Source organism: Styela clava, chromosome 13 (genome assembly GCF_964204865.1).
Source record: "Styela clava chromosome 13, kaStyClav1.hap1.2, whole genome shotgun sequence".
NCBI lineage: Eukaryota > Metazoa > Chordata > Ascidiacea > Stolidobranchia > Styelidae > Styela > Styela clava.
Window position 1 is genome coordinate 11,335,450 of NC_135262.1, and position 27,532 is coordinate 11,362,981.

At 34.4% G+C, this 27,532-nt stretch overlaps 1 protein-coding gene across 3 annotated transcripts; it reads left to right on the plus strand.

Moving 5' to 3' along the window:
• Positions 1–235: 235 nt before the first annotated feature.
• LOC120333450 (AN1-type zinc finger protein 5-like) lies at positions 236–23,010 on the plus strand. Of its 3 annotated transcripts, none has more exons than XM_039400880.2 (7): positions 236–346; positions 523–701; positions 11,575–11,727; positions 12,385–12,433; positions 17,898–17,969; positions 19,872–20,098; positions 20,778–23,010. In XM_039400880.2, exons 2-7 carry the CDS (start codon positions 641–643, stop codon positions 20,924–20,926), a joined length of 711 nt encoding a protein of 236 aa, XP_039256814.1. In that variant the 5' UTR covers positions 236–346; positions 523–640; the 3' UTR covers positions 20,927–23,010. The 3 variants fall into 3 exon arrangements, with proteins under 3 accessions (XP_039256814.1, XP_039256815.1, XP_039256816.1); XM_039400881.2 differs by having other exon boundaries at positions 238–346; positions 602–701; XM_039400882.2 differs by lacking the exons at positions 236–346; positions 523–701 and adding an exon at positions 10,043–10,312.
• Positions 23,011–27,532: the final 4,522 nt, after the last annotated feature.

Here is a 27,532-nt window from a genome sequence, read left to right on the forward strand (position 1 = left end):
AAGAGGAAAGTCGATAAACGGCCTAATTATATGGCGGATCATGCCTCTCGTCCGGTTACCAGTTCATGTCGGGTATGAAATTAGATGGTTTTTTTTGTTTTAGATGCGTGGACTTGATGGTAGAGAAAGCCATATATGCGAAACTTGCAAAAGAAAACTCCATTGAAATTAGAATAATGCCTGGCTTGATACATTATGACCTCACAAATATCATTTTCAGTGAAACTGCTAGTTTCGCGATTCTAGTGAGGTAGTAGAGTAGGGCTGTACGCGCTTGTAGATTATTTCATTAGGCGACATCAAAAATAGTATAGTGACAACTCGAAGAAATTGTAGCTAACCCAGAGTAAGTAACAGAAGTAAAACCGATCATTTTGTATTATTGACGAACTTTTAGGATCTCTCTGATGTGCCTTTATTTTAATATTCGACTTAAGCTCACATTGCTCAACAAAATAGTCTTTTATCAATATTAATTTAGCATAATGTCGTAATAACTAACTATGCGTAAAACCGTAACAGACAGGCGGTAGCGGCATGGTACACAGTCCGTGCGGACAAACTTGGAGAGTCGTTCACGGTATTTATCTACATTTTTCAGTGAATAGAATAACGACGAAGAACCAGGCAGTGCTTAAAAATGAAGCGTAATGGTACAAACAGCGACGTCGATGCGCCTTCGAAAAGATCTAGAGAAAGTGGTGAGAATGAGAATAGCTTTTATTTGTGCATAATGAACTCAGGATAGCTTGTCATTTATACCGAATTGCTTTGTCGCATTTGATTTGTTGATTGATGAACCCTGATACACATATTATCAGCATGGAAAGTTTGATTCACATTTGCGTCAAAAATAGAACCGAAGTGTGTCCTCAAGACACAGAATACACTGACTTCGAGTAGGTATATTTAAAAACTAATTTACCCTTTCAAATTTGAACTGAATTGCAGTATCTTGTGATGTCATTAAATTATTTGGTATATTTTGATTGTGGTGCAATATGTTAACTTTCGGTAACCTTCATGATAACCTCTCCTTCTCTCTGTAAACCATCTCTTGAGAACAGACAATATTAAAGTCTTTCGGTGGCCCGATGGTTAATTAATGCAAAGATTTTATCTAATGTGCTCCATCAAAAATGATGGAAGCTTTAAATTCAAACGAAATGTCTAACTGCCATGGAGACTTGACTCAGGAATCTGAAGATAAATTTCAAATATGTGTATAAAATTGCAAAAATAATTCTAGTGAAATACTATTTACCGCAGTGCTCTTCGACCTTTTTGTTATTGCGGAACCCCTGATATCATTTTTCGTTTTTTATGGAACCCCAAATAACAAAAATAGAACAGGAAATACTCGTAACACGAAATATTTGTAATTCAAATATTTCCACCTCATCAACGAAACAGAAAGAAGGTAACAAGCGTGAAATTCAATGACTAGGTTGTTCTTGCATTTTCTTTGCAATCTTCTTGAATCGTGGCTCCACGGCGCTCAAAGCAATTCTCATACTCATGTCTACACTCTTTAAACAACTTCTTTTTTGTTATTAATAGTTGTTAAAGCAGAAAATGCTGATTTACACAAATAGGTATTGGGAAATTGACACAGAAGTTTTAATGCATTTTTGCAATCGCTGTACCCTCTTTGTGAAGAGAAATCCAAAAATATTCTTCCTCATTTTTTTCGAAGGTTTCCTCAGAATTAATATCATTACGGATATCTAGGAGTCCCTCTTGCTGTTGCGCACTTAGAAATTCATCCAAAAATGGAAAAGAAGAATATTAATTTTTTGCAACTTTACTGGCCCAGCAGTCATTTTTTCCTTTACGCGGAACCCCCAAGGAACCCTATAAACTCACGGAACCCCACTGCATGTGTTGCGGAACCCTAAGGTTAAGCGGAACCCCTGTTGAAGAGCACTGATTTACCGCGTCGATTAATGTTGTCTGGGACAAATTCAATATTCTGCAGCTTGTTGCAACAATAACAATGGATAAATATTGTTGATAAATAATTTAAATATACGTTTAAATTAGAACTTGATTTTCGAAATAACGTTGGTTATCTTGGTATAGTCGAAGAATATATAAACAAGAATTAGTTAATGTGACTCATATTCACCCATTTCACCGTTGTTTATTTTATAATATCGGGAGTGCACTGGCATCGAGGTTTGGATACTTGTACCCAACACTGCAACGTTTCTTTGAAAACTTATTTTCTCAATCGGACATGTTCCAGTTACAGCCGATTTTAAGAGCCAACGTTTTTTTGTGGATACATTTTATAATGAGAGTGTTTTCTAGTCACATACGGTCTCTATATCTATGGCTACCGTGCTGAATACCATAATTATTATTAGTTAGTCTGGAGAGCCAAATTCAACCGGTTGTGTTGCAATAATTACTTTAAAAATCTTTCGTTTCATAATTTGTAATACTAGGATGTCTGAACCATAATATGTTGTGTACATTAATTCTCATACAAAACAATTTGTTAGCTATAATCCCGTACACGGCTTGCATCGGTGGTCGGAAAGGGCCGCGGTTGTAGACCTATTATTAGACGGCTTTGCTGGTCTCTCTCATAGAGGTATTCATGAAAGATGAATACTTCCTGGATGTCGTCGTGCTCCTGAGGTGTAAATATCTATTGTTCTTGCGTTATAAATTTACTTTCTTGCCTCTGTACCCATACCTCACATTTAAAAATTCCGCAATATACTAATTATGGCTCACTAAAAATGTTCTATCAGCGATTGAAAATATAGCTTCTCAACGGCTATGAATAGGTTACAATAAGGACAAGATTATTTCTCTTATATTTTGATATTTGGGTAGTGTTATTTCTGTTTATATATATATATATATGCAAGTTTATCGAGTTGGTAATTCGAACTTGGTACCTGGTAATTGGAACTCGTTTTTCTCACCGATTATCGGAAACGCAAAAGAATTGATTTTTATTGATAACTTTTTGCTCTTATTTTTATTTGCATTTAATTTTGATTTATTCAAACAACAGCTGGTAAAATAGTAGGTGAAATAAATTCCCCACTTACCATATACTTTTTTATTTCGGGAATATATTAAAAACTTTCATAATTTTTTTTTGTATAATTCACATATTTTAAAAGCAGATAGAATGTCACAGCTTGATAGCCTAAACAGTTTTTTGCGAGTCCTTTCGCATGTACATTTGTGCATGTGTGAAATAACCATGTTTGTTTTCACACGGTGATGAAATGAATACTGAAGGATATATCCGCGATATTTCGTTAACAACTCGTTAATATTGATTTTCGTGATTGATTGGAATAATTATGGATTGGATTGGATAATTTTTACACTTGTATCGACTGTGTTTTGTGATAATAAATCTTTCACTCTCTTTCTGCTTATTCACGGCATAGTCGCTTGTGACTATCGATTTCCGTTATTGTAGCCCATCGACTATTACGACTCAGGCAAAAAGTGTCATGAATATTACGTCAAACGTCTCCCTGGTTTTTGTTCTGTGATTCTAACGTATTCACGGTCGTTGGATAGCCTTTGTTTTCTGCGTGGGCTGTGGTGTTGTGTCATTAACTGGCTGACTGGACACAGCCCTAGATGGTCTGTCGGGGAAACTATGTAGAAATGATCAGTTTCGCTGAAAGGTATTGGGATTTTCAAGTATCATCTTGTCAACAGTAAAGAATAACTGCAGAGTACGGAACCTTTACCAGTTTACCGGTACCGTATTTAGTTACCCTGTACCGGTACCAGTACCGGTATTGTAACGGTACCGGTACCGTAAAGCAGTATATTGAGAATCTACTACAGTACAAGTACATAATTACCTATCACTGGACTGTGGTATCGAGATATTGAAGTAACTGTACTACAATTGATACCGGTACCGATACCCGTATTTAACTAATTTCCTATATTAATTTTGATTCTGTTATCCTTAAACTGAAATTAGCACCATTAATGATTGAAATTTGACAGAAATAAGCGTTTTTTTTATTTTCTTGAGATGTCATTAAAAAAAATTGCCAGAAAAAAAAACAGATCATTTTTCATGTCGCCAACTACCCATTGTCCCATTAAAAAAACTTGAAAATTTATACAAATTAAGAGATAAAAGGATGAAACTTGGCAAGGGGGTAGAGTTGTGTTTTTTTTAACCATCTTTAAATTTTCGCGTTTCTACATTTAAAGGAGGGGGAATAGGGGGGTGCGCATTTCCAATACGTCAATAATGTATTTGTTGACCAATTTGCGACCACCATGTTTTTGACTGTTTGATTGCTGTGATGCGGTGCTTTGTATATAATTTGACGAGTTTTGTTCGAAATGACCGTGTTCTTAAAATACATGACGGTCAGAAATTCAATTAGAAGCTCAATTTTTTTTATGCATGGCTGCGTATGCTCTAGTCTCGACGCAGCAGAAACTATGTTCAAGGGCTTGAAATCGGTGGTCGCACACTGGTCTTCCGAGTGTCGTACTTTGGTGGTTTGTACACCTTTAACACCTGGTCGTAGAGAGTTAATTCGAGGTTTAGCGTGTAGAATAAATGCCTATGCACCTACGGTGAAAAAATTAGTGGGTTAGAAATATTGGTTTTTGTTTTATAGCGGTTGGAATGAAATCGTCCGCAGACTGTTATGACCCTATGTTATTCTTTATGGCTTACCGACGTTTCACCCCAGACCAATGGATGTTTCGGCCCACACATACTGGAGTGCGGAGATGTGTTTCTCGACAATACGCATGGCTTGAGCGCTGTGATTGCGTATTTCGTTAATTAAAGTTTTATTGTTTTATTAATATTATTTCATTAATATAACTGTATACTGGTATAACATACTGACATAGGACGTAGACAACTCGATTGTTTTGGTCCACAGACTTTTTAGACCAAAACTTTCGGTCAATAAGGATTTTGGACCAGGCATTCCGGCCAATCGGGCTTGAGTTCGGAATACGATCTTCAACCTGTCAACAACCATGCGCAGGTCTCATTTGCTGTGATTGCCGATTCTATCAATGAGAGTAAAGTTTTTATCATGGTAACGAAAAATTGTAATAAAATACCAAAATACTTTGCTTTCATTAAAGAAAAATTATATCTCATATTGCACATTGTCAGATTGTTGAAAGTTTTTCTCATGCGTGCCTGCATAGGCCAAAATGTCTGGTCCGAAAAGTTTGTGGGGCTAATTGTTCGTATATCTCTTGTATCCTGTTATTAGGGTACAAAGTTCTAACATATTGGATAGGCTGTACATTCAGATATTTGAATTCAATATCGTTATGACCCAATTTCAGAATTTGGAATATAACGTTACTATTGGAAAAACAATAATTCGTTTCATCAAGGAATAAAATAGGTTTATTGTGGCGTTCGGTGGTTTTTGGCAAAAAAACAACAACACAATTTTGATCATGTGACAGCTGACTCACATCAGGATTCATTACCAAGAAAACTCAGACAAGCATGGTGCCAGACGCCATGTTTATTGAACCAAATGTAGAGACATCTTGGAATCGTAGAACTGTGTCCTACGTTAATACTTAACTTGAAATAGCCGATGGCTGTTTCGACCCATGCACTTATTCGACCATAAGATGGTTTAGGTTATGATTTTGATTATCTGATTCCTCGAGAGTTGTTTAAACAATTGGTGAAAAGTCTCCAAACTAAATTCAAAGCTTTCAATTTGGCTTTTTCTTGCTTTACTATGTTTCGCAACACTTTTTTGTATACTTTTTTTGTCACTTCCTTTGACTTCAAGTCACAGATCTTCCTTTGTGATTCTTCGTCATTCTTCAATTTGTACAATGTCAGCCAATCTCCCTGGATGTGTATGGAAGCTTATTTTGTGATATATACCGGTAATATTACGGTAATCAATCTTGAATTGTTCGTGCCAATCTTCATGTTAACTCACTGATGTATAATTTGCAATCTGTCTTGTGAGTTATAACCATTCACATTGCGCATTAACCATTCATTCTTTCTAATATAGTATAATCATAGTTTATATTGATTGATTGATTGTGTTACATGTTACACCTAAGTGTAAATATTTCTGAACTGTGATTGAAAACTAAGTTGTCAGATAAATAGGATTTAAATTAGAGTAAGAGCCTTTTTTATTCTCCATGACAGATGTTAGAGAAGCAGAAACATTAGTATAGGTATGATAACTTAATAAGGAGGAATTATGCATAAATTGATGCCATTGTTCATTGAAATAGCTTTTGTCGGGCTTTTGTTTTTTTTATTTAGGGATGACCAGAACAAAATCTATTTTTTCAAATATCATTCATTTTGAATAATATTTTGACTACGATTTCTTGAAAATGTTCAGAATTGGGCCATCTTCAGCACAGAAGTTGTATGTTGAAGAGTTTATTTGACTAGATTTAAATTTTGTTGGTTTTTAATTCTTTATAATGTTCAGAAATAAATGCAGGTATTACTTGTGAGGCTGACAATTTATAGTATTAAATGAGGCTATTTGATTAATTTGCTGGCTCGTATCTAATACAAGCAAAGAAGGATTGTTGTCAAGTGAAATGTTGCAGTATTTTTTCGGCAAGCTAGTAATATTAAAATGAAAAAAAAAAAAAAAAGTTTGTTATTTTTGAAGCCATTTTGTGTCTTCTTTCTGATATTTTGTTCAATCAATCACAGGAATATATTAAAAGAGATCGACAGTGGTAAAATATCATCCAATTTTGAATATAAAACTACTCAAATAGTTATTAATATCAGTGGTAATATTTCGATTTTCATCATCTTTACAAAGTGCTTTTTCAAGTGTACAGGGTGGGCCAAAAGAAAGGCCCCAATAATGGAGTAACTAACTGTAACCCTACTTGTATGGCAAATTATGTCGTTTTGATAAACTTGCGCAACCAAGCAATAAAATGTAACTATATTTCATTGGAATTGATTTGAGTTTACCCTGTTTAAAAATAAATGACCATGCTATGATTGGTGAGGATTGACGTTATTCATAACATACTATATTGCCAATGTATTAGGAATACTGGAATACGTATTTAACATATTCTGCTGATACTGCCTGTGGGAATTTCCCTTATGACTCATATTGATCAGCCTTGTGTTTCTAGTTGTTTCCCTCAACTTAGTTTCAACATGCTTAGTCAGATGTACAAGGTTTGTCGCCTGGTGAGTATATTTGTAATTGTAGTTGTAATTCATTTTTTTCATTCGACAATGGAACTGTCTACATAAAGTCGGGTCAGGGTGGGGGTCTTGGAGTAACGATACCTTTATTATGAATCACTATTTTGATTCAATTATAATTTTTTCTACATTTTTCAAACTGTGTTTTTTTGATGATGTCATTTTTTTTACAAAATTTCAATACTCAGTTTTCATGGTTGATAGTGACAAGACAGATGGTTTTTTTTTCATCATATTTGTCAACTTTAAAATTGAAAGACGTTTCCTCTCTACAGTGAATCAATTTGATCATGATCTTCTCATCAATTCCTAAAATTGATTATTTGTCCAGAAGCAAATGCTTGCCGTCAATTAGAGCATGTCAATCAATTTCCCATATGCTGAATTTGTATGGTAAACAGGGTTATGTTTAAATCTTTAATTTGGTAATAATAAGGAGGGTTTTGACAGGAATCAAGAGCTGTATAATGCATCTTCATTCAGATGTATGAATATTTTTAATTGGGGCGTTTTGCACTAGCGGTATGTTATTCTTGCCGAAATGAGTTACATTTCTGAATTAAAATTTGATTATAATTTCAACAGTATTTGTGGAGAAACGGCACAGTCATTTGCTTCCAACATTATTATTTATATACGGCAGCCAAGGTTTCAGAATATACAGTAATCTATTACTAATAGTTTGTATCATTTGGTTTCAATTGTAGATATATTATCACTCCTATCTTGATATATATCTTATCTTGCAGTTTCTTATCAGTTATCACATAAAAGGCTTGCTGGTTAGATAAAAAAGTTAGCACCTATATTATTTGCTACATTTAAATCAGCTGCTGACAGCAGACAGGTTACTTACTGGTTAGCTTTACTATATTGTTCAGCACCTTTGTGAAAGCTGCCAAATCAGAGGTGCTAAAATAACCTGCTGTTAACTTTTGTTTTTTAACTGTGTTCACACATTGGAAGCTGTTAGAAGTTAATTCATTTGTGTAGTGTGGTAAACTATATAGTAAATATTTTAGTATAGAACAGGAGTATATTATAGAAGTTGAATCTATCTACCATTACCTAATATGTAATAGTGGTTTGGAGAAAATGCCTTTCATGCGTTTCTAAATTTACCCAAGGCATCCGTGACAGTCAGGCTCTACTTTTGAACAACATGTTTTTGAAACATAAATATAGGTCTGTACAGGTTAGAACAGGAGTTGTAGGTAGTGAGATAGTTATAGTATGTAGTAGTATATGAATATATAGTACTAATATTGAGGATAAGTGACAGGGGTTATAATAAAGGTCTGTTTTTTTGTGGCAGTGCTTTATCGGTTCATATTTATGTTTGTGAGAAATGATTACTGTACTTTGTTAGTGGACAGTTGTTAGATATCAGGCCTCAATACTTCATTAAATATAATTATAACAGTATGATACCAAGTGTATATTATATATTTGAGCGACTGTGGATGTATTTTGAAAGTTCAAAATTTTATGAAACTATTGCAAAACGTTTCAGGTTTTAATTCTATTGTCATCAATTTTATTAAATATACTTTCATCGATGCGTTAATTTTCTTATATCGGTATTTGGAAAAAGAGAGCCAGCCCTGATTAGGTTACAGTACTAATAAGACTGCAAAGAATATTTTTATCTGGAATGGAATACTGACATTTTAGTGTATTGGCATGATGAGTTGAGAGGATATGTCTCGTTTCTTATGGAATTGCCCTAAAACAATTAAACTTGCTGATGGCTAGTGTATTCTAATATACTTGAGCTTTTTATTCAAAAATTCTTCATACCGTACATGCCTGTTAGTGGAAATGTAATAACTAGTATTTTCAATTGCTAAATTGAAACAATAAAATATAATAGGACTGTATTAACGGTTGTGTTTTTGGTTGTATCATTATTCTTTATAACAACTCATTAAACAGGATATTGTGTGTGGCTAGCCTATTTATAAATCATATCTGGCAATATTATTGATTTGTATGGCTGTGATGTCATATGATACAGTGCTTGACTGCTCTAGCCTCAAGGTATAATCTACCAGACCATTATGATAAATCTATCTAGTTTCGAAAGGGCATTAATCCGCTAGTGATATTGAAACTGCATTTAGTAAAATTGTCTCACACGAAAATGTCAATGATTAGTTTGTAACTTACGAGCACATACCCGGTGCCTTGTCGTATGTTGTTTTGCACTCATCATATTTTTAAAATTCAGTGTTCAATGTATATTTGCTGATCTATTTAGTTTTGTTTATAAGGGTTGTTCCTTCCTATGACTGTATAAGTAGAAACCGATTACGAGTACAGGATAGAGTAGTCATTTCAATTATTTTTGCGTATCATATGTCTCACATTAGTAGCGATGTAATAGCAACATGATTAATTTAATGAACAACTTTTTTAGTTGAGGTAAAATAATTGATGTTATCAGGCTTTTTAAAGGCAATACAGGTATTTATGAAAACTCATCTATTAATTAATAAGTGTTATTTAGAGACAAATTATACAGCTGAAATTTTAAAATGTGAGAAAATGTGACTTTATAATTGATATTTCGTAATTAATTTATCCTTTCTATTCAGTAGTAAAGGCCCATCTGTTCATAAATTTTCTATAAGCTCCAAATACATACAAAAACAGAACCATCTTTTTGTATAAGGTTAGATTTACTTTTCTAGAAGCTTTACTGATTGAGACGTAAGGAACAACTTCTCCTGTGACGTATGTGACTGTCGGGGATTACTAATGTTTACTTACCAACGTCACGCAAGTGCCTGTAATGACAGGGCAGAACTAACGTAAACTCCTCTTAATTTCTCTCGTTTACAGCTTGTTTAGAAATCATAAAGTAATATAATTATCAGCGTCGGAATAATATAAAACAAAGAACAATATCAAGAAGATTAGCTCTGGGCTACATATTTTATTTATATTGCTGATTATATAAAGGCTTTGTTGAAAGCAGTCTGCGTTTTATTGACTTTTCAAAAAGAAATAGTGCTGAACTGAAAAGATATTGTAACACTCGACTTTTATTGTCGCTGTCGCTTTTTATTTTTTTGGATCAATTCCAAAACTAAGGTACTTACATTATTGATTAACAACTATTTATCTTTTATATTCTAAATACAATATATTAATATTCTAAATATGTTGGCCATATTGAGTTCAACTTTCTTGATTAATACATTTATCCAAGATCCACAATAATTCAAATTGAATTAGCTGTGTATTCAACATTTTCTATATAACCGAAGTTATAGACAAACTGATTTTATTTGTATTTAATATCTTCCACCTGGGAGAGAATAGTTTAATACGAATGATAATCACCTTATTAAAATTTTGTTTTTGGAATCCATGATGATATAATTTGAAACTAGGCTATATTAAATACTTTTAATTTTAAATTCTCTATATTTTGTTCTGGGAAAAAATTAAATTTGTTTTTATCAGCGCACTTCAAACATACAGAGTGATCCTTAAAAACAGAACCCATTATAAATGTCTTAATTACTTTAGAGAATTTATTTACCACTTGCATTTTTGTTTGTGTGTAACTGTCTCCAAAAGTTTCTGTAATCTAGGATGCGTTGCACAAAAGTTTCATTCTTTCGTTATACCCTGTATTATAAATATTTCCTCCTTTTTTTTTTATATATAAGGTATATTATATATCGACGCATGAAATCCAAATTGGGCTAAGTCCATTTTTCTAGTTTTGAGAAAAACGCAAAAAACGTTTTTTTTTTGTTTCTTTTTTTTATTTCTCTAATACCTTACATCGAGGATGTCTAGTTTTTATGGTCCACCAAAGTGACAATGAAGGCCATATTTAGATGGTATAAAAAAATTTGTGCTCCGCCCCAATTTTTTTTGGGGATGGTTTTTTTGGACTTAACCCTTTTTGACTCTCAATTTCCTGGACCAGAAACAATTTTATTGGACTTAGGGCCTCTTTATTATGTTATTTTAGAGGCTGGTATGGACTTAGCGCTTTGTATTATATTTTTTGAGAGGAGCTATGTCCAAAAAACGGACTTAGCCCCAACTTACAATGCAGTTATCCAGAGCTAAGTCCACTATAGTAGACACAGCTCTGTTTAGTTCTCAAATGCCCTAAAAAAAGCAGGGTTATGTCCATAGCTGTCTTGAGATCTAGAGCACCTAGAGATAAGGCAAATAGACCAAAATGTAGAGCTAAGTCCAGGAAAATCAGCAATTGAAAAATGTCATTTTTTGGAAAAGTGGACTTAGCACTGTTTGGTTTTGAGGTGTCGATATACTTGTACTTGATTTTCTGACAAAATAAGTCAATTTTATCCTCTCTTTAAAATTTTAAGTTGCCATGGAGGAGCCGAGTCAATCTGCATCATCGCAACTCTGCCGGAATGGATGTGGTTTTTATGGAAGTGCACAAACGGAAGGCATGTGCTCAAAATGTTATAAAGAAAATGTACAAGAGAAAAGTAACTCAGGAAGAAAATCACCATCTGGTAAGTGAAAAAAGTTGATCAACATTATATTCTATTTTACACAGCTTATGAGACAATGCTTACTCTTGATGAGTATTTTATAACAGTTGCACAAAACTATAGTTTTTGATTGCTTGAAGTTTTTCATGTTTTTTTTTAATTAATGATATATATATATAAATATGATAAATGCTCCCATATTAAAAATAATACTTTTTTCCTAACAATATCATCGTTCTCCCAATCATTCAATTTTTTGTTTGAATTTTATACGATATACGGCCGAGATTACGAAATTTCAGACTAATAAATTTACTCCTCTACCACATTTATCTTGTTGCTGTAATATAAACAATACATCTATAGTTATTTATGGCGACAAATCTTCTATTTTTGATATCACGTTGTATAACTCCAACAATCCTATGTAAATATTATATTGGTTTTATTAAATGTGAAACGTAAGGTCCATACTAAATGTGGAATTCACTGTATCAATAATAATATATCGATATTGAAATTTTAAAACGAATCTCCATGAAAAACTGCATAATCTAGATATGGCCCTAGATACATGGTAGTTCTGTTATTAACTCATTAGTCCTATGTAGCCTACTTGGAAAATACTTATTTTTTCAGCTATCGTTTTTTTAAAGAAAAAATTGATTTTGTTTTCAGCGCATTCTATTGTTTCATCTGTAAAGAACGATATTTCACCTTCAAATAAGTAAGTTTGCTTACCTATTTTTGCAATATTCATTTCATATTGAGAATACAAATGGGAGTTTAAACTACCAGACACAGTCAAATTAATTTACCAGGCCTATTAGAAATATATTATAATTTAATATTACACTATATTTCTTCATGTATAATACACACTTTTGAGGTCAAATTTTGTCTTCATGAAATGTGGGTTTATTATGTATTGACATAGAAAATATCAAAAAAATATTAATGCGTAACTGGCTAATTATTCTCTTATAATCAAGTCTTTTAATTTCATTTGGCAAAGTCTGTTAGAATCAGATCATGCCTGTTTTGGTAAAAGCATGCCCAGTCCAATAAAGATTTAGTGTTAATGAAGGTAGCATGAGTCCTAAACAATTCTTTAACTCTAGCGTCGAAAAAAAACACTGAAATAAAAGTGATAATATATGTAAAAGTGGAAGACGTTTGCTAAAATGTGTAGTATGTAAGGAGAAATATGGTCCTTCAAAACTACGAAAGAATGATGTATTTTTAGCGAGTGAATGCATCATGTTCGAATCAGAAATTTTGACAAATGTGCACAAATTATTTATATTTTGGATTTGATAAACAAAATAGATAAGTTTTCGGTATTCAAATATATTTGATTATTTTCAAATTCAAATAAGTCTATGCATATTTGTCAATTGTAGTATATAATAATTTTTCCTGATTAGCGAGACAGCTGTGCTATTATTTGATGAATAGGTTTTATGCATTGTTAAAGGAACACTCAGTGTTATTGTTATTTCCAGCGGAAAATTAGCACCTGTTATTTTCTGCCAGTTTGAGATCTCGGTTTTACCTTGTCGGCAAATCAGAATAAATTAGGTTTCATAATCGTGAATATAGTTTCTGACCTGATTGTTAATTAAGTCTGAAATTAATGTCGAAATAGAAGAATTAAGCTTTAGGACAAGAATATTTAGAATAATTTTTTCATCCAAGAATTTGAAGTTGTTAGGAAGGGATGTTCAAAACGAATCGAATATTTGAGTACATTTAAAATATATTATATTTGATATTCGATGTAGTAAATCTTTGAATTTAGGAATAATTTAGAACATTTTTGGGTACTCCCATAATATGTGTATCAGGCTAGGGTTAGGCCATAATTTGTTTCCTTATTTTAGTTCGGGGACTGTCTTTTTCAGCCAAGTAAATATCGACCCTGCCTATAGGTTTCAGTAGGTGAACAAAATTAGTTACCTCCATATTGGTACACATACTTCTGGAGCGCCCATTTTTGTTCAAAAATCAAGAATTTCAAGCCATCTGACAAGCAGATCAAAACATACAATATCTCAACTTGTAACAAACAACACAGAGAAACCAATGGCAATGACCTTTATGTTTGTGTCGTTTTTAGATAATATGATCAACATGAAGATACCTTAGTGATTTATGTAATTTTAGTGGAATAGTGAAATATTCGGTTTTGGCTATATCTTGTAGTCGCACTATAAATTCTTATTAAAATTGTTTTTTTAACGAAATTTCAAATTTGTACTAGCATAAGCCTAGCCATAAAATACAGAACCATTTTCCAATTTTAACGTACAAGTCATGTTACATTCATTCAATTGGCAACGCCAACAAAGCATGCAACTAATTACATACAGACCTACAGTAATCAATTGATACGTTTCTTTGTTCATTAGTGGACTGTACTGACTTGTTTTATTACTGGAAGGCATAATTACATTATAGAATTAGGCAACAGTTCCACATGATTGTTAATAAATTCCTAGAGCCAACTGTTACGATATATCACATATCAAGATTAATATCCCGGGTATATTTTTCATATAAGATTATAATGGGCTATCTTTCAACTATTACTCAGTTATTTTCATGTTGATCTAGGTTACAAGTTACAACTATAATAAGTGGGGGATATACCGGTATATAATTAAATACAATTGAGTTTAGATTTAAAAAAAAAAACTAGATTTTCAATTGAACAAACCTTGAAAAAAATTTAGTTTTGGAACTAAACTTCTGAAGTAATATGCTTATTATTATATCAATTTAATAACCTCCCATATTGTTTCTTTTCAGTTGTAATTTGAATAAAAAAAATCTTATGGTATGTCCTCCCTCCTAGTGTTTAGGACTATTTCATAAAAGATTTATTGCAGTGTGGAGGTTTTACTTTTATTAACAAAAGTATGGAGTCTGATATTGCTTTTTTATTAAAATGAAATGGGGTTATTGAATTAGTTTATTCTATTCTATCAAATTTCAAACAATAAAAACCAAGTATAATTACAGTCTGAACACTTTGAAAAAAAAGAATTTGTAAGGTTATAATATCTTAATATGAATTCATTTGTTAAATGTTTTGTCCTTTGTGTAGGGAATTATTGGCATATATGAGTTCTTATAACTTTCATGCTGACATCTGATTATGATCAATATGTATTGCGTCATATTTCATTGAAAATATCAATATTGAATCATATCACTGATGTTAGTCATTTCAATAAGATATTGAAATGTTATATCAAGTGCAAATTTCAGTATATAAGATTTTATTCTATTGAAAAACACAATCAAGTTCAATCTCGGCTGTGGCAAGATTAACACGTTTCGGTAGTTAGTTTCTGTTATTATAAAAATTCTATTATTGTACATGCGGAAAAATAATTTTATTCAATCAATCAACTAGCGTTCAGGTGGAAACGATAGCAATAGTTTTGAAATCCCATATATTTTTCGGAATTACAGTTTCATATGTGAATTTCCCCTGTTTAATAAGTAGAAGCTGACTCTGGCATCTCTGTTTGTAAATCAACTTATTTCTATTATATCTTGATGATCTAGAATTATTAATAAGAGGCAATAGGCCTGATTACATGTCCGCTGGAACCGGTCTAGCAGACCACATATTCACGCTTCAGTGGTTTGTCTGCGATTCAAATCCGTGCTATCGGTCCAGAACATCAGACCTCCTATTTAGGAGGTCTGAAACTGAACTAACCGGTCTTGCTCAGTTGCTTCGCAGTGCTACTCGAGAAATCGTGAATCACCGTGATCAAAGGAGGTACGGCAGTTGTTTTCTTTTTCATCTCTGGTAAGTGAGTTGCTTTTTTAAACTAATAAAAATTCAGCTAGATAGGGCAGGTTTATTTTAAACATCTTTCGCATCTATTGTGTCGCTGTTGAACACAAATTTGAAATACCGGTACTGGTGGGATCCCGGTGCGGCATATTGGCATGATAGGTTGTTGTTTTGAAACTAAGAATTAACTCTTGATGTTCAAAGATTTATTGGTATAAACTGAGCGCAGTACGACTTCAGTTTGCATTGAGAATTGTTTTGGAATTGCACCATACAGCCATACCGCATCCTAGCTGGTACCGGTACCAGCATAAATACAAAGCTTCAGTGTCGGTAATGTCGCAGTGGTAGGACGATATTAAATAATAAAAATGCTTCTGTTTACTTACATATGATGAGCCCATTTTACACAAGTGTTTGGTTGATAAAATGTAATTGTTTTAATTTGGTTGCCAGTCTGCCAGTAGACTACTGGTAACTGTAGGCCAGGCCTGCACAACATACGGCCCGCGGGCCGCATGCGGCCCGCTAGATACTTCTGTGCAGCCCGCGGGTGAATTGGAAACACGCCACTTCTCGGGTCTAACAATCAAAGCCGGCATTGTTATGCAAGTGCGCCGCTACCCCGATCATATCCGAAATCGTGAGATTTATGTTTTGCACTAGTTTCAATAAATAATAAACTTTGTGTGAAATTGGTGTGCCCAGCGCGACCCCTAAAATTCGTCGCTTGCCCCCCAGTTTGGGAAACCCTGATTTAGATATCTCAGTATTCAGACAGAATCACGCTTAAATATCAGTATACAATCTCAGAGCATATTAGCAACCTATTAATAACCCCATTATTTTTTACTACCAGTTTACGAAACTGAAGTTTCTTTTTTGTGGCAAAGTTTGCGGCCCGCCGGGCCTTCAGATTTATGCTTGCGGCCCTCGTGGTAATTTGAGTTGTGCAGGCCTGCTGTAGGCCTACTGTGATGAATGGATCGTGTGGCGTAAGGTGCCAGTAGTCTGCAGCGTTGAACGCTGGATGGTCGGCCAAAACGATCTAAATCGTCTAATTTTTATGCCCCCAATAAATCTGTCGTTTTGTTCTTAGATTGTGGTCAAATTTTAACGGGAAAGCAACCCCTCATCATATTCTGCAAATAACCTCAAAGAACTTATTAAATCAAGAAAGTGCATTTAATTTTGATACTTTAATTAATGATAATTCGACTAAAAAAGGGCCTTCCGGAAGGCCTTTTGTCGAATTATCATTAACATTTGTATTGAATTTATGAATTTATTATAAATAAAATATATAAATGCAGTGTTTGCAAATCATGACTTATTTGATTTAATCCGGCAACTCTAAAACTGTTCAGCTTGTTGGTTTGGACATGTAATCGAGGGCGCTAAGTAGTCTCCGAGACCACTTTGACCGAACCGGTTCGCTGGACTGGTTTTGATGGACATGTAATCAGGCCTAATGTAGGCTATGAAATAAATAGTCTCTTTCAGTAGGACCTTATGTTGTGTTGCCACACTCCTGTTTCCAATGATTGTCGACTTCCTTGATTTTTTTATTTTGAGTTTCACAATAACGGTTGTAATTCAGGAAATTTTTCATCCTTTTCTCTAAACAAAAATCATCTATAAATCTTGCTTGATAGTAGACATACTCTTGTATATCATGTATGAATTGCAAATGCTTATAGGGTATACGAAAAAAACCTGATAAATTTTCACAGCTGCATCCAATAGGGTCTTATAACAATTTGCTATGCTACAATAATTAGAAAGGACCAAATTTTTTAGGTTCAGCATTTTCTACTCAATTTGTTACATCTTGAGTGAGTTGCAGGGATTTGAACCAAGATTTTTACCTGGTCGTCATCATAGATATGTCTAACACTCTAACTAGGACACTGCACCCATATGATGTTTCTAAACAACATTAATTGTTTAGGCTAATGCTGTTTGCTAAGGCGGCCTAGTTTATTTCTTCGTTTTGTGAATCATCATTTAGCAAGAGGGAAAGTTTGAGTTTATGTTGAGTTGTGCACCATTTGCCTTGTCTTGTTTCTCTCCACACTGTATTTTTTTATTCTCAGATAGTATTTTCATTAAATTTGATAATTTTTCATGAAACTCTATTTTAAGAATATGGATAGCCTAATAGAAGGTATTGTCCTACTCAAATTCAGCATTACTGTAGAAAAATCTTGATTTGCCATATTGTGATTTTTTTCACTTATTATTATTGATGTAGATATAATAATCATAATATTATTCACAAAACAATTAAAATTACAGAAATATTTATTATTTTCGTCCTGCGTTTGTCCTGCATAAAATGTATAAATTTTTTTCATCGAATAATTATTTTTTTCAGACACTCAGAAGGATCTGTTTCAAACGCAATGGCTTCTCTTGCAACTAGTGATTCCTATTCAAGTCATTGCAGGTAATATATTTATCAACAAAATTTACTGCTATGCTTGTTGTTTATCGTGTAATATAACTTTGAATATTTATCTGTGGGCTGGTATGAAATTATTGACAGGTGCCTATCTATTTTATAATCTTCCCAGTAAAATATTGCTGTCGCTTTTTCATGGAGTCTGGTCAAAATAATTTTGGTTTCGACTCTGGGTTACGAAAGTTTCAAACTCGACTCTCGACTTTACTCTCATTTCAGCTTTGAACACTGAGAAAACAAATTTTGATAACAAAAACTTTTGTAAGCCATCTTTGTAGAGTACATGATTTTCGAGTGTCTTCGGAAAGTTCTGATTTGTTTAACACCACCGCAAGTCTGAAAACCTGACTCCACGAAAATGAAAATCTCAGCTCTTGACTATGGGAGTTTGAAAATATGACCCTGGCTTCAGTAAAAACATGAGAAACATAAGGCCTGATTACATGTCCGCTGGAACCGGTCTAGCAGACCACATATTCACGCTCCAGTGGTTCGCCTGCGATTCAAATCCGCGCTATCGGTCCAGAACACCAGACCTCCCATATAGTAGGTCTGGAAGTGAGCTGCACCGCTCTTGCTCAGTTGCTTCGTCGTGCTACTCGAGAAATCGTGAATTACTGTGATCGAATGGGTACGGAAGTTGTTTTCTTTTTCATCTCTGGTAAGTGAGTTGCTTTTTTCGACAAATAAAAATTTAGCTAGATAGTGCAAGTTTATTTAAACCTCTTTCGCATCTATTGTGTCGCTGTTAAACACAAATTTGAAATACCGGTACTGGTGGGATCTCGGGGCGGCGTATTGACATGATAGGTTGTTGTTTCGAAACAGAGAATTTAATCTCAATGTCCAAAGATTTATTGGTATAAACTGAGCGCAGTACGCCTTCTGTTGATAAACTTCTGTGTTTGCATTGAGAATATTTTTGAAATTTCACCATACAGCCATACTTCATCCTAGCTGGCACTGGTCTGCCTGTAACGTATCCTTACTGTACATAGGCTTACCGTCACAAATTCAAACTTCAGTGTTGGTAACGTCGCAGTAGTAGGGTGATATTAAATAATGAAAGTGCTTCTGTTTACATATGATGAGCCCACTTCACAAAAAGTGTTTGGTTGATAAAATGTAACTGTTTTAATTTGGTTGCCAGTAGACTACTGGTAACTGTAGGCCTACCGTAATTTTTTGAATGGATCGTGTGGCGTAAGGTGCCAGTACTCTGCAACGTTGAACGCTGAATGGTCGGCCAAAATGATCTAACTTGTCTATCTTTTATGCCCCCGAATAATTTGTCCTTTCATTCTTAGATTATAGGCAAATTACAACGGGAAAGTAACCCCTCATCATATTCTGCAAATAACTTCAAAGAACTTCAATCAAGAACGTGCATTTAATTTTGTTACTTTAATTAGCATTTGATTTGAATTTATGAATTTATTGAAAATAAAATATATGCAATGTTTGCAAATCATGACTTATTTGCTTTAGTCTTAAAACACTAACACTGTTCTCATCCTGTTGGTTTGGACATGTAATCGAGGGCGCTAAGTGGTCTCCGAGACTACTGTGACTTTTCCGAAACGAACCGGCTTGCTGAACTGATTTAGATGGACATGTAATCAGGCCTATAGACTCCGGAGCCTCAACTGTAATGATAAAAGTTGCAATTTCTGTCATCTCAAAATTTTATTCGTTGTATTTTAATGTTTTACACTTATACACCAAATTCTATTGAACCATTCAAGAATAAGGCTCTAAATTTTCTAATAGTTTTCTAGAGAAAAATGTAATACCATCTTTAATTAAATAATTGATTCTAAAATTATTCATTAATTATAACACCCTCATCTTTAATTAATTAACTTCAAATTTATTCATTAATTATAGCACCCCTGGGGCTTCATCAACTGATACAACGCAAGTTGCTACAACAAGTGTTTCACTGATGCCACCAACCTCGGATAATTCCTCAGATGTTGATTCACCTTTGATAAAAGCTGAAGGCATTTCCTCCTCCCCAGTTTCCTGCCCAGGGACGCCAGGATCCGATGAGTCACCGTCGAAGCCAAAAAAGAGTCGGTGTGCTACATGTAGAAAAAGGGTCGGCTTGACAGGTATGGTTTAGTTGTTTTCATATTTGGATAAGTTTAAAATAATTTAAAATAATGTCATTTTGAACGTATTCTAGAAAGAACATAACTCCTGTGCTAAGCGTCCTAGATTACTAAAACTTTTGGGTCCAATCATACATAAACAGAAGATACATAAACAAAAGTGTTAATATATTTCTCCATTTATTAAAGGTGATTAGGAAATTTATGGGTTCTTTTTCATGGGTCACCCTGACGCTGTACATAGTAAAATGGGTTAAGTTATATAATGTAAAATCTTGATTTCAAGAATGGTTAATAGTCTTATTCAACAGTTCGCATCTGACACTCAGATAAAAATAATCTTTATATAGCATTTCTGAGTGAATATGCGTGGCCTTGCTTAAAGCAAATTTCCTGAAAAAAGTTACACTTTCTGATACCATAAACATTCTAAAAACTCCTTTCTCGAACAGATAAGTTTAAAAGTTAAAAAAATTTGCCCATTTCTCTTGTATGTAAAATTTGACACTGGTGTTAGTTTTGCTTTGAAATGGACAGTTGTGACTTGTGCTTGTTGGATTCACAATTCTTAAATCCTTGTGTATATATCAAAACGAATTTTATTGGGCATTCAAATTTGATTTTATTGTTTTTATCTTTTCTACTCGGTTTTCTCATACAATATTATCCTACCATTTAGGTTTCAACTGCAGATGCGGCAAAATCTTCTGTGGAATCCATCGTTACTCCGACCAACATAATTGCGATTACGACTACCGGGCTGACGCTCAAGCCAAAATCCGAAAAGAAAACCCTGTGGTTGTTGGTGAAAAAGTCCAGAAGATCTGATTGTTTTCACTCAAATCAAAAATACTATCAACAACAAAAATTTAGAATTTAAAATTACAATACCGTAGATTTTTCAACCTCGACTACAATTTTTTTTTCTTTCCATATCTTGTTCGACGGCTCGCTTGCTCATGATTTTAATCTTGTATAAAATATTTACACTCAAATTTGATTCTTTTTGTTTATTTTAGGCCAATTCGTTTTACATTACTTTGTTTTTGGCAACAACAAAAAAACGAATACAGGGTCCGATTTTCTTGCAATGTTGTTTGAATGATAAAAACTTTTTACGGTGGGTGCGTCATCTGACCCGACTTGACCCCGATTTGTTGGATTTCCTTCACTTGAGTTGATGACCAATATTGCTAACGCTTCAGGAATAATTTTTAATAATTAAAAATATGCGGTCATCAGTTATACCATTTGAGTGTGTTTGTATGTAAACCACCTTTTTTCTCATTTTGTTTTCTTTTTGCATGGTCGTCTTTCTCATATATTTGTATACTACAGTAGCTTATTCTTTATTAGAACTTGAATTAGTAAAGCAAAGCGGCCACAGGCCTCATTTTTCTTTTCTTTTTTGTGGTCTCAATACAATTTATTCAAGTATTATCGTCTATCCACGGGTCGTTAGTGTAATCTGTCGATTTTTTTTTTTATTTTATCCAAAAATTTTCCGTTTTTAATTGAATAATTTGCAGATTTTCTTCTCGTGGGCCTGTGATTAATTGGTCATAACATACACTATTTAAATGATTAATGCATATTTTTATCAACATTATTCATAAGAACAATACTAGTATGAAGAGTAAAAAATTAAAACGGGCTCAGCTTAACTAGCGGATTGCTATGACCTAAACCCAGACATGGGAATGATATGTCCACATTAATTTTAAAATGAATTCTGCAAACTGGCCTTTTAAAAGCATTGTTGAAGATTTTTGCTGGCGGATGATTATGTCAGATGCAACTGATTGTATGATTTTTAAAGAGCAATAACTCGGTATTTCATCTGGAAAAACGCGCTTATTAAATCAATATATGTGCTGGTTTAACTGATTACTTTCAGGTAAACCTACTTGAACTGACATTGAAACGTAAACACACATGTTTGTCCTTCAACATGGACAGTGACATAGGATTACCATCTTTGCCTCTCAGAATGGCTTGTCTTTTACTGTATAAATATCAATGTAATATACATGTAATATTATCAATTAACTCTAGAGTTGTCGCTTGCAATAGTTATTGTTCGGGCTGTCAATTCTACTGCTCTTGGTATGTTATACGGATTTAATTAGATTCAATCTAGAACGATGTTCATTCCGGAGGGATATTACCCGGAAATTCACTTTCATTTGCCAATCTGCGTGATTAGAATTTTATTTTGCTAAAAACTTTCAATTCTGCCATTAAAATCTGTTTTGACTTCACATCCAATTTATGTAAAAGTGCACTTTTGATTTGGTTTTTATTTTATTTTTCCGTAGATCCCGGATTTTGCTTTTTTGTTGTTGGTGATTGATTTACTATTCTCTTCTTTATATTAATTCCATATTTTGATGTATCAAAAATGATTGTTTTTTCTTCTGATTTGCTCTGTAAAGTTGGCTGGGGCTCTTAGTTTATTTCAATTATACCACATAATATATCTTTTTCTCCTAATACAACGCTTCACACTATCAGCTATTTTTTAGTTTTATTCACTCCAGTTTTAGCACATTTTTCGTTTTTTTTTGCTCAATTATTGAAAATGGCAGGCACATTGATGATGATAAAAATTGCTCTCATTGCTATCCCGATTCCACTCTATACGAGACTAATTTAATCCATGAAAGGCCTGTTTGTTGACAGGTAAAATGTTTCTTTTCTATGGATAAATATCTGAAGTAATCTGTAGAACAGAAGGTTGTTTGGATTAATTTCACTGGTGATTTTAAAATTTGTATATCGGCAGCGTTTTATCATGATTCTATATGTCTTCTACTACTATGTTGTTTTGTGCTATTTATTTATTTTTCATCGATGATACTCCGCTTTTTTGTCGTTTTTGTTCTGAAACGAGTGATCTATTTCGAGCCCGATTATTTTTGGTCTTTCTGTTTTGTGTTATCAGTGTCTAGTTTCAGATTTGATTGGATGAGGTAGTATGGGGCAGCAAATTTATATAGGATAGGATTTATTTATCCAGGGGAAGAGAAAAGCCGATAAGACTGCCCAATCATATTGCAAACCACATCGTCTTGCCGGTTACCAGTCTATGTTGGATATGGGATTAGTCAGCCATTTTTTTTCGGAAGCATGGACATGACCCGCTACTCTTGCGAAATTTTAGAATTTTGTGATCTATGTGCTTGCCAGAGACTGGTTTGAAAGTGTACGTAGTGCAGTGGTAGATGAATAGCAACTAGCGTCTTCAGGCTTATGGCATTACTCTATCTGGATTATGGTTCACAATGCGCTAATTGTTATCGTAGATGTAGTCTATTTTGGAACTCTCTGGCGTTTATTCAGTTCGTGGGAGTTCAGATATTTGATGGCTATGTCCGAAGTTTGAATTTTAGATAAAGAATTAAAAGTTGGCTAAGCATTCTCAACAGGCGATTAAAGGAGGTTTGTATACGCCAAAGCTTTCGTCATAAAAATTTAGTTTTCCCTGATTCGGGATTTCCCCGGACTCCACAGCTCCAGTGTGGATGCTGCTATCACGCTTTTAGATATTGATGTTTTTCGAACGGGCGAAAAATCGTTTCCATTTTGTCGGGGGGCCCGTTCAAGGAATAGGTGTTCAAAGAGAATATCGAAAGTTAGGAGATCCCCCAAAGCAGAAACTGCGGTTTCGATTCATCCGCTCTTACTACACAGCGACGTCGTATGTCCCATCACTTATTAATCAATAACTCGCTAATTATACGACATAATTCATCCAAAATCAATAGACTCCTGGTCCGAGATAAGATGAATGTACATGCAAAATTTGGAGCAGATTCGACCTCGCTTCCGTGAGATATCGCGTAACATACGAAAGTGTCTAACAGACAAATACCTATCAACATACTTACCGATCAAGATCGATAAGTAATGAACGATTGACAGATGATTTAGATATTGCTGGTACGACCTATGCTACCGACAATGTCAGCACCAAGTCCTCAAGCAAAAATATGGCGCCCCACGAAATCTCAATTAACCTTTTAAAAACTTCACTATTCTTGTGATTGCAATTATATTTCATGTTATCTTTTGTAAGGGCAACATAATTCTCTTGATGTTCGTCGGAAGCCGTTCGTTGATGCTTCGCCTGTTGAAAGTCGAAGAGTGGAAACAACTAGTTCTGTAGTTTCATGTGATATTCGTTGTAAGGATGGATCTACTTTACCGTTCTTCTGAAATTTCTTTCTTCACTTTTCTTCTCTAAATTTTGGTCAAAAGCACCAATCTTCTACACGGCCTATTCTATAGTTTTCACCGAACAGCAAGACATTTTCAGGATGACCAAAAAAGCTGATAAGTGGGACGAAAATTCACAACGTGGAGTTGCCTGGAAAATCACGATGAATTCTGAAGACTGGCCCTAATCTATTGGATTTTTGTTTGTGAAATGACTTAATCGTATATGCAGCTATTTCGCGGTAACTGCAGGATTTCCCTCAGGTGATTTCCGTTTCTTTCTGATATATCCTTTCAGCGCCGGGTGGCCAGGGACTATTCTGGTGAAATTTCCGAACTACTGTTATTGTCGGTAAGTACTGCATTAATTTGGAGGAAAATTCAACAACGTCCTTTACTGGAGATAAATAAATTCATAATTTTTAGATTGTTCAACATGATAAATAATGTGTTCCGTCCGAACCACTTTTGCTTGAAACCTCTACCCAGCAGTTGATTTGGCATTCACCATGGTTGGAAGATATGACAGATATTTTTGTGTTTTTCATTTTGATTTGAGCGTTGCAGGATTTAAGTATAGTCATTGAGATATAAATTTTCTAGTCTCCATGGAATTTTTTCTCTTGCATCCATAGACGTCATTGGTGTATGTGCTTTTGTAATTATTATAGGAAGACAGAGTAGCCTAATCGAAATAAACTTAATTACTTGACGATAGTTTGATTAAGGAGTTCTCAACGAGTCTTAAGTTATTTTACGTATTCTGCGCCAGATTAACCATTAAACAATATAAGCACGTGCTTAGGGCACCGAGCAAAGAGGGGCACCACGGAAATTTTATAGCAGAATTTTATATAGTGAGTTCACCAGACGACTTGAAGTTCAAAATGTTCGCTTTTTTTCGTCTTCAAGTATAATATTGATTTTCTCTATTGATAATAAACACTGAAGCTTATTTATTGGAAACGAAATGGGTCTATGAGTCGTTTTAAATTGTTGTTGTCTTCTCTTCCTAGTATTCTCCTTGTTGCTACATTTTTGTTTTAAAATTTTTTTTTTCTCTTCAACTATTGGATCAACGAACTATTTGCACTATGTGACGGTTCCGCAGTCGCATTTCAACGTTCTAGTGGTCAGCAAAGTCGGGAGTTTTTTGATAAGGTAGACCAGGGTGGTCCAAAGCCGTCATGCTGATACATTGCGTGCGGCAGACACAACAATTTTAGCGTAAGTTTGTACCTGATTGCAGAACGTTTTTTAGTTTTTTTTAGCTATTCCAACTGGGGTTGGGATCCTTAGATTCAAACTTTTTTTTCTAAGGTTTTGTGCCTTTATTTTGATAAAAACACTCCTCTGTTTTCGAGCGTGGGCCATGTGACAGTAGTGACGAAACGCAGAGCCGACTTAACGCCGCGCAATCCAGTATTTTTTTAGCACTCTCGTACCACGTGTCCCTGTCCCACTTCTCCGGAACACGTGGGACACGACATTTTGGAGACACCGGTGTCTGGGGACACGTGGGACACGACATTTTGAAGACACCGGCGTCTGGGGACAAGTGGGACACGACATTTTGGAGACACCGGGTGGAAACGTATTTCCTTGCCCACCACGCAGTGTCTGGTTTGCTTTCAAGTAATATCTATCACGAAAGAGCATAATTTGACGCGAGATGCGGAAAATACAACGGTAATTCTCGGGAATCAATTTTAAAATAACTGAAAGCTTTATATATCTTCTAAGAACGGCACCCATGCAGCATAATAATAGTCTGATTAGAACGGTAAACTCTCGTTGTTTATTAATTTTAAAGTATGTAATATCGCGATTTCGCTCACTTTTGGGTTTTCTCCGACTTGCGGCCCGCGAGACCTCCTCATAAAAAGTTTTTTGCGGTCCTTCAGCCTAGCAACCTTGAACCACCCTGAGGTAGACCATTAGGTAGCGGTAAAATTTCAAACTACAGTTGTGACTTGTATCCTTTGGTATTTCGATTTACGTTGAGACTGGACGCATGAATCTTCATTGTCGCCATCCCTCAGGATTAGAGCTCAACCGATATATTGGCCCGACATTGCGTGTTTGTCGATATATATATATATATATATATATATATATATATACATATAACAGTTGAAAAACCTAAAAGAGTTCGTAAAAGTTGATTTTTAACTGTTGGTTGTGATTATTTGTAATGAATAGCCTACTTATGTAATTTATTGTTTTTATAATTTTAATCACACATAAGGGGGCACCAGTCTTCAGTGCTTCCGTGCTTCGGCATAATCCGCCCCTGTACGTATTCGTTTATCGAAGCAAGCAAAACTGACTTATCTCGGCGTTTTTATGTAGAATTATTCCCTCAATTACCTTTTTGGAATATTGGGGAATCTGCCTGCACATCTGTCCAGTGGTGACCGTACATTTGAACCCATGTGTATATACGCGGGTTCAATCTATATGCGGGTGCTAAAACCCATGGGTTAGGGTTAGTATGGGTTCAAATATTCGTAAAACAAAAAAATTTCCATAGTTGCAATAGTGTGCAGGTGCAATGGTTGTGGGTTCAAATGTAATGGAACCCTGTCCAGTACATAATGGTTTCGGAGCATTTACGACCTGTTTCAATCTGCTATTAATATGAAATACTTTAAAACTTTGTTTGAAAAAGCCGCGAATACGAAGTTGGAGTTAGCTCAATCAGACGGTTTGGAACCAATCAATGGAGGTGGTGCATTTTTCGCTTATAATTGCAACCCAGAATTGTAATAATTACTTATTTCAACCAACGAACTGTCGTCTTATTCGGTTCACCTCGGCGAGCGATCGCATTTTGCGCATAATTTTCGGTACGTGGGTCTGTTAGTTTGATGCATTCTCTGTTTTCAAAGTTGATATGAGCATAGGTTTGAATTTCTAGTGTTCAACTATGGCAATAAGTAAACTTGTTTTAATGGTGGTTGAGTATTTATCTATGTTTGGGTAGTGCATATGAGGTATTTATCAACAATCAGGCATGGCACAAAGGATAGGTTGACAGGCACTCAACATGAGGTTATTTAGTACTCCAATGTCGAACGATTCTATAACAATTTTCGAGTGTTATAACAAGGGCTATTAAGTGCATGGTAGCACCATGTTTATATTATATATACAGACAAAAAATCTGAAATGACTATTTAACGTTGAATATTTTAACATATTTCACCCTTATCA